Genomic DNA, 12,563 nt, shown 5'->3' on the forward strand with positions numbered 1-12,563 from the left:
TTTTCAAAATATATAATTCTCGTAACTATACACACATATGTGTGTGTGTGTGTGTGTGTGTGTGTATATATATACATAGAGTAATGTATGTTACACTCGCGCCTACTTATTTTCTCGTCTTTTCCTTACTATATACCATGTAGTTATATTTTTTTTACACAATAATGTAAAAGTTGTACATTCGCACGTTTGATGCGACGAACGACGGTAATAATAGTAGTGAACGTGCGGATGAACGACAATGATAATTCTTAAGAAAGAATGTTTTTCGATACTGAGGTTCGGAAAGTCAACCGTCCTTATCACGGTTAGTCTTTCGATGATGTGACAATCACAACCTTCTGCATTCATTATAATCTTTTTTATCGTATTTTCATTATCACAATGGTTCAATATATTGACTTATACATATATATTTCGTAGATAATTTTCTTTAACTTCTAGAAGCAGGTGACGAAGGTATTATCGATTTTTCACTCTGAAAATAATCCTTTTTTTCTTTCTTGCTATTTCGCGACTTTAATGCTCACGATTGAACGTGTAATATATATGTCATGGTCGTTTCTAATTTCAATTTTGTAACTGTACTTGGTTTTTACGATCAGTCTAAGCTCTTGCTGGAAGTTTTCACTTTTTTCTCATTTCAAATTCAAATTTTCTTAATTTACCAGTAATAAAATTATGCAAGATAAATTATATGAGAAATATAGGAATCCTTTAATCGATAAACTATATTCTATATTAAAAAATTCTGTTACTATTATCTTTCTTTCGATCGATTATCGACTGTACTCTACTGTACTTGACAGATTGCGTGTGTTGAATTTTAGATTTGTAAAATAAATAATAACTTCATCGATTGATAACATCTTCAAGTATGTATGTCATATAAATAACGTAAAGCGCTCTGTAAAAAGTGAATATTACATACAGTATTAAATCTTCAACATATACGCAACTGCATTTTGGAGAAATCGTTACGAGATTGTATTTGATATTAAAAAAAAAAATTATAAGAATTAATTGTGCCTTTTTCTTTGCTTTAAAAAGACGAATTTTTTTTCACACTTTGTTATCGGCAACAACATTCAATAGTTTGACGCCTTAGTTATCTATGCATGTCCACAAACGTACTTAAGTATACGCAAATTGCGTTTCTATTGTTATAAATATGTATCGCGCGCTTTCCTTTTTTGGTCTCGTTCACGCGCACAAGTGGACCTTATCCGCCCACGCTTGGATACAATCCTGCGCGCGTTTCCTGTCCTCGTGTACTCTCATGGACGGCGATATAAAACGACGTAGCATTATTACAGATCATATGAGTGACACGTGAGTATCCGAGGAACGCTAAATCCTGAGTATCTAAAATTTCAAACAAATTACGCGGGATTATAGCGACGAGTTTCGCTCCCTCGCAACTTTATCTCATATAATGATTAATTAAACGTCTTTGACAATTGTTTTCGTTACGAGAACAACAATCGAAACATCCTTACGATCGCAATGAAACTGAGTCTTTTGTGCATGGGTCTGATGTTGTAACGTATACAATATTCCGCACACAATGAGGGTACAAAAGAGTTTGAGGAAGTTTTTTTTTGTTTTATCTCAGCTTTTTTTAAAATGATATATAGAGGATATGTGCATATATACACATACACATATTCGTGATGAGAGATGTCCTGTCTTTATCTTAGATAATATACACACATATATTATATATATATATATATATATATATATATATATATATATATATATATATATACTTAATATAAATACACTCTTATATATGTGTATTTACAGGATGGTCCATTTTAAGTAACGTATTTTGATTTTACCGAAATTCTGAAAAAGAAGTTTTAAATCAAAATTCGCAGAGCTTTGAAGAAGAAGAAGAAGAAGACAGTGCTCGCGCATTAGATTAAAAATTTTGTTTTAAGCTTTCTTATCTAAAAATCAATAATTTGGACGAAATTAAAATGCGCCATCCTATATGTACTGCGTTTTTCATTATTATATTCACAGATATCCAAACGATTTTAGACAGAGCCTTCTTCAGCGTACACTAAACAGCACACACACTCTGTCTCTATACAATCGAATGTATAATGAATACAGCACCCCGTTCAAAATAATTAAAAAGGATCACTCTTTCGAATAATATATATGTAGATTACAAAGAGGAAAAAACATAATTACTAAAGAGAAATCTTGTTTTCTAAAAAAAAAAATATTTTCACATGTCGAATACTTGCTATATGAATGATTGAAAAAGTGATCCTCTAATTGTTTCGAACACAATGTATTTTTTATGCCCATGTAATACAAAAGATTATAATAAAAAATAGTGTTGTACGATGAAATCTAACTTGATATTAATTATACGTGACGTCATTTTATGACACTCTAACAGATTGCATGCTAATAGCTGCGTGAAAGACTTTGCAGAGCACTTGTAACACATATAATACCCAAGAAGTAAATAACATCTCTCTCAAGTTATTATATACAAAAGATAATCTGAGATTTTGTGTAACAACACGATTTTTACGTACTACGATTTTGCGCGCAGTATAATTAATTGCACGTAATAAGGCTGCCTCGACACAATATGTTTGTGCTAATATGTCAATAGTGTGTCCACCCGTAAGAGAAAAATTGCCTATAGTATAATAAAGAAAATTTTTTTTATAATTCTATATATAGAAATAGCATAAAGTGTGAGAAAGTACTGGTGTATTGTAAAATAATGAAAAAGTAATTTATGTGCAATTTATTGTGCGACCGTGCGTAAAGAAATGTGATCGCGCGAATCAATTATTTCTCTTTGTAATTAACATACAGATTATATTATACGTGTGATCTGTATACAAGATATGATGCGAGACGCGCCAAGAATAGAAATTTTCACAAGAATGAGAAATATATAATCTGAGATTAAGAGTCATTTCAAAACACATAACATTAATTTTTAGCATATATAAATACGCACACGTAGAGATGCTTTCTTAAATATATAAAGTATATAGATTTTCTCTTTTACATTTAAACACTAATGTAGGCCATATTCTTTTAGTATATAAAAAGGGCTGATATATACGCGCGCGTACGTATATAAGAATTTAAAATAAATTAAAATTATCTAAAAAATATTAAAAAATAACAAGTCATTTATAGATAATCATATAAATAATTATCTAAGTAAAAGATTTAATATTATAAAAAGATAATATCTTTATCCAAAATCAATATAAAAAAATTAGTTTCTTTTTATATTAAAAAAATATACGTATGTATGTATGTTGTATATGTGTTAAAGGAAGTAGAAATAATTCTTATTACAATTGAATTTAATTGAATTTTTATAGTAATCTTGATATAAAATTGGTAAAAAATAATTTTTTAAATTGACAAATATATCAATAAAATAAATTTTTTTCTATATATATAAATTACCACACCATATATACATACACATGCTTTTTTTATTTATTTTTATAGCAATTGATAACAGTTTTATTAACGTAATAATACTCAATAATTTTTCTTCGTATATCGGACCTCTATGTACGATATAAAAATCAATAAATGATAGCAAAGACAATTGCTACCGCACACACGCAAAAAAAGCTCTTTACATTAAATATTTTATATATTTCTTATATTCAAATTTATAATTTCTTAGATTTCAACAACTAATATCTTTGACAATAAAGCAAGAATTTTTGTTAACATAAAAATTAAATCAGGCGATGTTTTTATATAACTGCGAAATGATTAACAATGTGTATGTGTTTGTGTGTATGTGTATGTGTGTGGAACTGAATAATATAACAATTATTAATAAAACTGTTTATTTATAATAACTGTGAATAAATATTTTATAATTATATCAATCAATTATTTAATCAAGACTATCATATTTAAAAAATTATCTAATAATAATCGCGCGCATTGGTATTAAATTTTTTGTTGTAATTTTTTATTTTATGAGTAAAAAATAAAATAATGTATAATACTGTTTTATTTTCATTAATTATGCAAACAATTAATGTAATCAATTCTCTATAAATGTATTTCTAATATAGAAAAATGGAAAGGTTCAAGTCACAAAAGGACACATTTAATGTGCTTAATTTTAAAAAACGTGATAAAATGTGTGAAGAGAATATTTCGACTATAAGAAAAAAGAAAAACGATATCATAATAAAATAAATATGCTTAAAGCTATAATAACTATCTGAAAAGTGAGCTCGATATACGGTGAATCGATATACGAAATCATAGTCATTTTATGACAAAGATCTCTCTTATATGAAGAAGAGTAAAAAACTCCTCTAATATTATGCATTGTGCAATAAAAAACGCTCAATTCCATTTTTTTTTTTTTTTTCGATGGTAGAAAATTGATGTGTACACACAAGTAGAGACATGGTCTCGATTTATCATGTTGAGGATGAACAGTCAATATCTTCAACATTCGCTTTTTTTGCCACAGATATCATAATAAATCCTGAACTATAGATTCGAAAATTCTAATTTAATTTTCGCGATATAGGTGTCGTAGTTCTCTCGTTTCGCATTGGCACGCTCTCTGTGATACTTATTCTCCACAGATTATCCACAGAGTACGAAGCAAAAGATACTTCATAGCAGTTATCAATGTTATGACATAAAGAGGAGCAAAAGGTAAGAAGTCATAGATACCTTATACTGAGGAACAGAAGAATCGTTCTTTTTGATAATTCTTTCTTCTAAACTCAAGGACTCTCTCGGAAATAAAGGCGTTGCACGATTATGATGCAGCACCATGGTCCTTAGTTCTTACACAATTGTGTGTACATATACTCTGTCTTTGTAGCTTATAAAATGTTACATTTCCTCGAACGCCGCCGTTTTCTTTGATTTTTCTCCAATTCAGCTGGTGGTTGATTTTTAATAATACGAACAACCTTGAACAAACATCATAAGCCTTTATATCAATCTGCTCTATTAATCTGAATAATATAAATGAAACTACCACAACCTGTAATATTTTCATCCATCATTTTTACCTCATGAAATGCAGCATCTACATTTAAGGGTGGATCTTTGGCAGAAGTTTCAATATAAGGTATGCCCAAACGATGAGCCAATTCTCTTCCCTGTTCCTCTGTGACTTTTCTCAAATGCACTAAATCAACTTTATTGGCTACCAATAGCATAGGATAAATATCTCTGTCTTTCACTCGTAGAATTTGAGTATGAAAATTGACAATGTTTTGATAAGACTGTTTATCAGTTACAGAATATACCAAAAGAAATCCATCACCTTTACGCATGTATTGTTCACGCATAGCACTAAATTCTTCTTGACCAGCCGTATCCAATACTATAAGAACACAAATACAGGAATTCATTAGAGAAGTCACTTTTAATGTTCTATAATTTTTAATAATCTCTCACTAACATCAATTTCTTAATTATTGAATCTTTGTTAACAGAAAATAATACAAATCAATGTGATATATCAATAATTATTTAGATATATGATATTTATATAGAAAAAAAAGAAGGTAAAAACTTTACCATCCAAGATACACCATTGGCCATCTATCTCTGTATGTTGAATATAACTATCTTCAATAGTTGGATCATAATCTGCGACAAACAGTTTCTGAAAAAACTGTATCGTAAGGGCACTCTTGCCGACCCCTCCATCTCCAACAACGACCAGTTTAAAGGTCATAAGATTGTCATTATTAGGAGGACGTGTCATTCCGCCTCTGGATCGTCCACTCCTTCGCCCGCTACTGTTCCTACGTCTGCCTATTCTGCCAACTCTTCTAACGTATCTTTTTGGCAGTGCAACCGCTCGTGGGATGGTTAATTATTTTGTCAGCTCGAGAGATTCTGTGACAATCAACAATAGAGTTTTAGAATGTCCCGCTCGGATGTAAAACAATAAAAATGCATCGAAATTTTTTTATCGTTTGCAAATAAACAAGCGAAACCGCGGCATCATCGACATTAACGGGTGCGTCAATTCCGAGTGCAACAATGCAAAAGCAAACTTGTTCTTGGATCTTTTTCGATCTTTTCGTCAAGAGACGCTTTGCAGCTATACGGTTTACGATTCGCGCGCAACAAGAAACGGGATATTATTGTATATTTCGCGCAATAAAGAATTGAATCCCGTAACAAAGTATCGCTCACCTTACATGATCTGCCACTTCTGTTTCTCGTGCTGGCAGCTGTCAGTTCACAGATATGTACCGTGCGCAAATATATCCACTCGTGTATGCGTAAAGTATTTTGCGCGATTCAGGAGAGCGTACTAATACGTACACACATACGCACTTTCACGCACACACCATACAACAGACGCATGCGCACCGCGCTTTATCGTTGAATATCATTTGCAAGTATGCTAACAACAAGACCATAGACATTAATTTTGTTAGATGGATGTCCTTTTTTGCGCATGCGCAAATGGTATCAAAATAAAGTTATCTTGGCCCCAGTTTAATCATTTTTAAAAGTTGTTTAGAAATTTTTGAAAAATTAATTAAAAATATTAAATAAAAAAATAATATGTACATATTATAATTAATTATTACGTAGCTATATATATATATAATGAAATAAGCGATACCAACCTCCTCGGTTATCTTTAGATTGGTAATATGCTAGTATATTGTCACTAACTTCAGAAGATGTATATCCGCTGCCGGTTGCAGGTTATGTTGACAAACACGCATTAATTAATGCATAGTTCATTATTTTATATATATTAGTGTGTCTAAAATTGTAATAAAATAATAATAATTGGCAGCATAGCAAACAAATGTATGTATATGTATATCTTAAGATTTTTAATTTATATTACTATTTTAATATACGATTCGCTCCTAATCATCAAGTTGTTTACATCGTGTGATAAAATGCGCTAAAAGTGATAATAATTAAATAATAATATTGATTATTATTTATCTTATTCTCTCATAAAAATTACATGATTACATAGAGATATAATAAAAGATGTATAATAATGATCAATAAAAGTTAAAATAATAGAAAAATAATTTTTGAATCTTTAAATTAGATACCCAGAGAAATAAGTTGAGTTAGTAGAAATATCAAAATGGATGCCGATTTGTATGATGAATTTGGAAATTATATTGGTCCTGATCTGGCATCAGAAAGCGAGGATGAAAATGAATATGGCAATGTTGGTGATGACGCTGAGGACAGAGAACGATCCGATGAAGAAATGGAAGAAGACAAAGACGAGTCACGAGAACAAATAGAGCAAGGATTTTCGATGGCAGTTGTACTACACGAAGATAAACGATATTATCCAAGTGCATTAGAAGTATACGGACCTGAGGTAATAAAATCATATTAATTTACAATTTAAAGCTATTTGTTGTTCTTACAATTGTTTTATATATATTCAATTGGAATATAAATATTTTTATGCTTTATTGATAAAAAAAGAGATATATGTTCAATCTTCAATATACCTTAAAGTAAATGTTACCATTCAACTATATATATATATATATATCTCATGTATATTTTTTCTCTAAATATTTTTAGGTAGAAACACTTGTGCAAGAAGAAGATGCTCAGCCGCTAGATAAACCACTGATAGCACCTACCAGAAAACCAAAATTTCAAATAAAACAGCAACAACTGCCTGAAACGACGTACAGTATTGAATTCTTGGCAGACATAATGGATGCACCACATCTAATTAGAAATATAGTTTTGCTAGGACATCTTCATCATGGCAAAACTACATTGGTTGATTGTTTGGTGCAACAAACGCATCCTTCTTTGCACAGCATAACTGATGAGAAACCACTAAGGTATATATGGAAATGTATAACGTAGCTTTTATCTATTAAATTAATCACACAAAAATAAAATCTAATTTATATGTATCATTAGATATACAGATACGTTGTTCACTGAGCAACAGAGAGGCGTTTCTACGAAAGCAACTCCTGTTACTCTCCTGCTACAAGATGTCAAATCCAAGTCCTATCTCTTGAACATATTTGATACACCAGGACACGTGAATTTTTCCGACGAGGCGACAGCCGCGATCCGTCTTTCAGACGGCGCTGTACTGATCGTTGATGCTGCGGAAGGTGTGATGCTAAACACTGAACGTCTACTGAAGCACGCGCTTCAAGAGAAGCTTGCTCTGACAGTCTGCATAAACAAGATAGATCGTTTAGTATTAGAATTGAAATTGCCGCCATTGGATGCTTATTACAAACTACGTCACATTATCGAGGAGATTAACGGATTGATAGCGTTATACTCCTCGGATGTCGAGAATCCCGCTTTCGTTTCACCTGCTGTCGGAAACGTTTGTTTTGCTAGTTCCGAATACAATGTATGCTTCACTCTGAAATCGTTTGCCGCGCTCTATGCTAGGAATTATCCCGGACTGAATCCCAACGAATTCGCTAAACGACTCTGGGGTGATATTTATTTTAATCCTAAAACGCGAAAGTTCACCAAAAAACCTCCGCATAATACAGCGCAGCGAAGCTTCATCGAATTCATCTTGGAGCCTCTTTATAAGATATTTGCGCAAGTCGTCGGCGATGTAGACACGACGTTACCAAATGGTAAATTTTATTTCCTATTTTTCTCTCTTATAATGTGAAATGATTTCGAAAAATTCGAACAATTACATATATGTTTTATGCATGCAGTTTTGGACGAACTCGGCATACGATTGACATCCGAAGAAATGAAGATGAATATACGACCGCTGCTAAGACTTGTCTGTACGCGATTTTTAGGAGATATGTGCGGATTAGTCGATATGTGTGTTGCTCATGTACCTAGTCCGCAAGCGCACGCATTTAATAAAGTGCAACATGTCTATACTGGTCCGATAGACTCGCCGCTTGCACAGGATATGGTTAATTGTGATCCAAATGTTAGTATTTTAATTTGAATTTTAACTATTGCGATTTAATTCTATTAGAATTCTATTTAGAATTTAGTATTAGACTTTTATAAAAATTATAATATTGCACATATTAATTGCAATGAATATATAAATAAACAAATGTTTTTCCAGGGAAGATTAATGATTCACAGCACAAAGATGTATCCAACCGAGGATTGCACTCTGTTTGTAGTACTTGGCAGAGTAATGTCCGGCACGTTGGAAGCGGGACAACGCGTTCGCGTATTAGGCGAAGCATATTCACGCACAGATGAGGAGGATTCTCGCGTTCTCACAGTGGGTAGATTATGGATCAGCGAAGCACGTTACTCGATTGAACTAAATCGGGTGCCTGCAGGCAATTGGGTCCTCATCGAAGGTATCGATCGGCCGATTGTGAAAACTAGTACCATTACGGATCTCAATAATTCAGAAGACTTGCACATTTTTCGGCCACTCAAGTTTAATACGCAGAGTGTCATCAAAATCGCTGTCGAACCGGTCAATCCGTCCGAATTGCCCAAGATGTTAGATGGTTTGCGAAAAGTAAACAAGAGTTATCCGCTGTTGGGCACGCGCGTGGAGGAAAGCGGCGAACACGTTGTCCTAGGAACTGGCGAACTCTATCTCGACTGCGCGATGCACGATCTGCGTCGCATGTATTCTGAGATTGACATAAAGGTAGCCGATCCCGTAGTTGCCTTCGCGGAAACAGTAGTGGAAACCAGTTCTCTCAAATGTTTTGCTGAAACGCCGAATAAACGGAATAAATTGACGATGATAGCGGAACCACTGGAGAGAGGTCTTGCCGAGGATATAGAGGCCGAACATGTCCGTATCACGTGGAACAAGTAAGTAACAGTATATGAATGTCCATATACTCTCGTTATTTTTCTATTACATATTGAGAATTGAATTAAAAGAATGAGATTTATATTTTTTAATTTCTTAAATTTATATTTTTATTAGTGAAAATGTTGAATTCATAATTTTTTCGAATTGATGAATTCTCCATGAATTAAATAATATATATTATATATATTTTTCTGAATTTGACAAGGATTTTATTTGATATTTTAATTTTATAACTATTTAAAAGTTATTACAATTAAGTATTGATAATCGAAAAATTATTAAAGAGATCTCGCTGGACAATTTTACACACATATTGATTACACACGAAATCTCATAAGGAATAATCATATGAGATATTCCATTAGTCTCGCTCTCTAATTTTGAAATATATTATATCGTCAATAATATATATCAGTATATTGAATAAATTTATATTATTATTTAGCTTTAATTTAATTTTAATTTTCTCTTCCAGAAAAAGACTAGGAGAATTTTTTCAAACAAAATACGATTGGGATTTATTGGCAGCGCGTAGCATATGGGCATTTGGCCCTGATTCTACTGGGCCTAACATCCTAGTGGACGATACTTTACCTTCCGAAGTAGATAAAACACTATTGAACAGTGCACGCGATGCGATCATTCAGGGCTTTCAGTGGGGAACTCGCGAAGGACCATTGTGCGAAGAGCCGATTCGGAATGTCAAATTCAAAATCCTTGATGCAGTTATCGCACAGGAGCCGCTTCATCGAGGAGGTAATTTAATTAGTGTCATATAATATTGTATGTGGTATAAAGAGACTGAAAACACACATGACAAGAAAAATGATAAAGATTTAAATAATATCCGTAAATACATTTTGTTTAAAACTTGGAATATAGAAAATATCTTAAAAATTTCTCGCTTTAACAAAAAGAATTTATCTGTCGCGTAATTCTTAATTTCATCATGACTTTCATCTATTTGCATAAAACTAAAAAAAAATGTTCATATCTTAAAGAAAAAGTTGATTCTACTGTATAGATGAAAAATTTGTAAAGGGGAAAAGAGTAATTTTCATAATGTACCTTGATTCCATGTCTTCAGGTGGTCAAATCATTCCTACCGCTCGACGCGTCGCATATTCCGCTTTTCTGATGGCGACACCACGTTTAATGGAACCTTACCTATTCGTGGAAGTGCAAGCTCCCGCGGATTGCGTGTCTGCCGTTTACACAGTCCTGGCGAAGCGGCGAGGTCACGTGACGCAAGATGCCCCGGTGCCGGGTAGTCCGTTGTACACGATCAAAGCCTTCATACCAGCCATCGATAGTTTTGGTTTCGAGACGGATTTACGGACGCACACCCAAGGTCAAGCGTTTTGCCTGTCCGTCTTTCACCATTGGCAAATCGTGCCCGGTGATCCTCTGGACAAGAGCATAACTATCAGACCGCTGGAACCGCAGCCGGCTACACATCTGGCTAGAGAATTCATGTTGAAGACACGAAGACGCAAGGGTCTGTCCGAGGACGTCTCTATCAACAAGTTCTTCGATGATCCTATGTTGCTGGAGTTGGCTAGGCAAGATGTGTTGTTGAATTATCCCCTCTAATTTAATAAATATATACACACGAATTATGAAACATTATTAAATAATACATTATTAAATTTTTTTACAAAAAGAAACATGCATCCTGTAGGATTTCTCGAACTGCGCATAATTAATTCCGTATTCTTCTTTCTATCGAGATATTTTTCTAACGAATCTAAAAGATTTATTGGAAATAAAATTCTTCAAAGATAACCCTAAAGATACTTGTCAATTGTTTTCAGAAAATAAAACTTTAAAAACTTGGTTTTTTGAGATTTTATTAGATTATATTTTAATTATAATTGTAATAGAATTGATATGTAATATCTATATATAATACATTTATATTATTTTATCCATTGATGAAATAGATGAATACTTTCCATGTAATAAGTGTATATAAAATAAGAAATAAATCTTTTCTATCATACAACACATATTGATTCCGAAAAATAAATAAATTTGATAATAACGAAATTTAATTATACATATAATTAGATATAGTGCATATATGTTATTGATATATTTATTTTATCTTTTTCGATCTTGTTCTCATTTCGCAATGATTTATATATTTTTTCCGGAAATTAATCAATCTGCTGTTTCATTATAATAGAAAACGATTGATCAGATACCTTTTTGATAAGAATGAGAATGCTATAATATAATATTAATATTTTATGTGGTTTTAGAAATATTATAAAATATTACAAAAATAGTAAAAGCAGAAGCTGCAGTCAATATATTAAGAATAATAATAAATCACAATTAAAAAATATTATCTAGATACTCTAATACTTTTTTCTCTAAAGTTTTAATATATATATATATATATATATATATATATATATATATATATTATTTTAAACTTACAATTGAATACAATTTCTTGCATGAAGCGTATATTTTTTGGAATTTTAAATTATAATAATTTAATTAAAATGCAAAAAGATCAATTGAAGTATATATGTATATAATATTCTCATACCAAGAAAGAACAAATAGTTTATTTAAATTTATTTTTCATTATTTTTTTAGGAAATATTTACAAACATGTGCGCGTATGTCATTATAACAATATATTACGGAATTAGGATACATCTAGTTTTGAAATATTATTTTATATTATTTATATATCATTATAAATATGTGTCTGATAATAAGACGTCTTCTC

At 31.7% G+C, this 12,563-nt stretch overlaps 2 protein-coding genes across 3 annotated transcripts; one reads left to right on the forward strand and one right to left on the reverse strand.

The window, feature by feature from the left end:
* On the reverse strand, window positions 1–6,424 carry LOC126853498 (ras-related protein M-Ras-like). Its single transcript, XM_050599313.1, has 5 exons — window positions 6,202–6,424; window positions 5,575–5,898; window positions 5,061–5,377; window positions 4,714–4,958; window positions 1–1,365 (listed from the first exon to the last, which is right to left on the reverse strand). Exons 2-4 carry the CDS (start codon window positions 5,762–5,764, stop codon window positions 4,869–4,871), a joined length of 597 nt encoding a protein of 198 aa, XP_050455270.1. The 5' UTR covers window positions 5,765–5,898; window positions 6,202–6,424; the 3' UTR covers window positions 1–1,365; window positions 4,714–4,868.
* LOC126853439 (116 kDa U5 small nuclear ribonucleoprotein component) lies at window positions 1,766–11,801 on the forward strand. 2 transcript variants are annotated; one of them, XM_050599200.1, is made up of 8 exons: window positions 1,766–4,695; window positions 7,091–7,375; window positions 7,588–7,859; window positions 7,942–8,633; window positions 8,721–8,950; window positions 9,095–9,813; window positions 10,293–10,573; window positions 10,905–11,801. In XM_050599200.1, the coding sequence occupies exons 2-8, from the start codon at window positions 7,130–7,132 to the stop codon at window positions 11,408–11,410; spliced, it is 2,946 nt and encodes a 981-aa protein (XP_050455157.1). In that variant the 5' UTR covers window positions 1,766–4,695; window positions 7,091–7,129; the 3' UTR covers window positions 11,411–11,801. The 2 variants fall into 2 exon arrangements, with proteins under 2 accessions (XP_050455157.1, XP_050455158.1); XM_050599201.1 differs by lacking the exon at window positions 1,766–4,695 and adding an exon at window positions 6,688–6,834 and having other exon boundaries at window positions 10,905–11,800.
* The last annotated feature ends 762 nt before the right edge of the window (window positions 11,802–12,563 follow it).

The sequence above is a fragment of the Cataglyphis hispanica genome, chromosome 12, assembly GCF_021464435.1.
Source record: "Cataglyphis hispanica isolate Lineage 1 chromosome 12, ULB_Chis1_1.0, whole genome shotgun sequence".
NCBI lineage: Eukaryota > Metazoa > Arthropoda > Insecta > Hymenoptera > Formicidae > Cataglyphis > Cataglyphis hispanica.

Coding starts and splice junctions, on each gene's coding strand:
- LOC126853439 (XM_050599200.1), top strand. CDS start 7,130: ATGGATGCCGATTTGTATGATGAATTTGGAAATTATATTGGTCCTGAT. Junction 9,814..10,292: donor GTCCGTATCACGTGGAACAA/GTAAGTAACAGT, acceptor TTTCTCTTCCAG/AAAAAGACTAGGAGAATTTT. Junction 10,574..10,904: donor GGAGCCGCTTCATCGAGGAG/GTAATTTAATTA, acceptor CCATGTCTTCAG/GTGGTCAAATCATTCCTACC.
- LOC126853498 (XM_050599313.1), bottom strand. CDS start 5,764: ATGACACGTCCTCCTAATAATGACAATCTTATGACCTTTAAACTGGTC. Junction 5,378..5,574: donor CCAATGGTGTATCTTGGATG/GTAAAGTTTTTA, acceptor GTGTTCTTATAG/TATTGGATACGGCTGGTCAA. Junction 4,959..5,060: donor TAGATGCTGCATTTCATGAG/GTAAAAATGATG, acceptor TGTTTGTTCAAG/GTTGTTCGTATTATTAAAAA.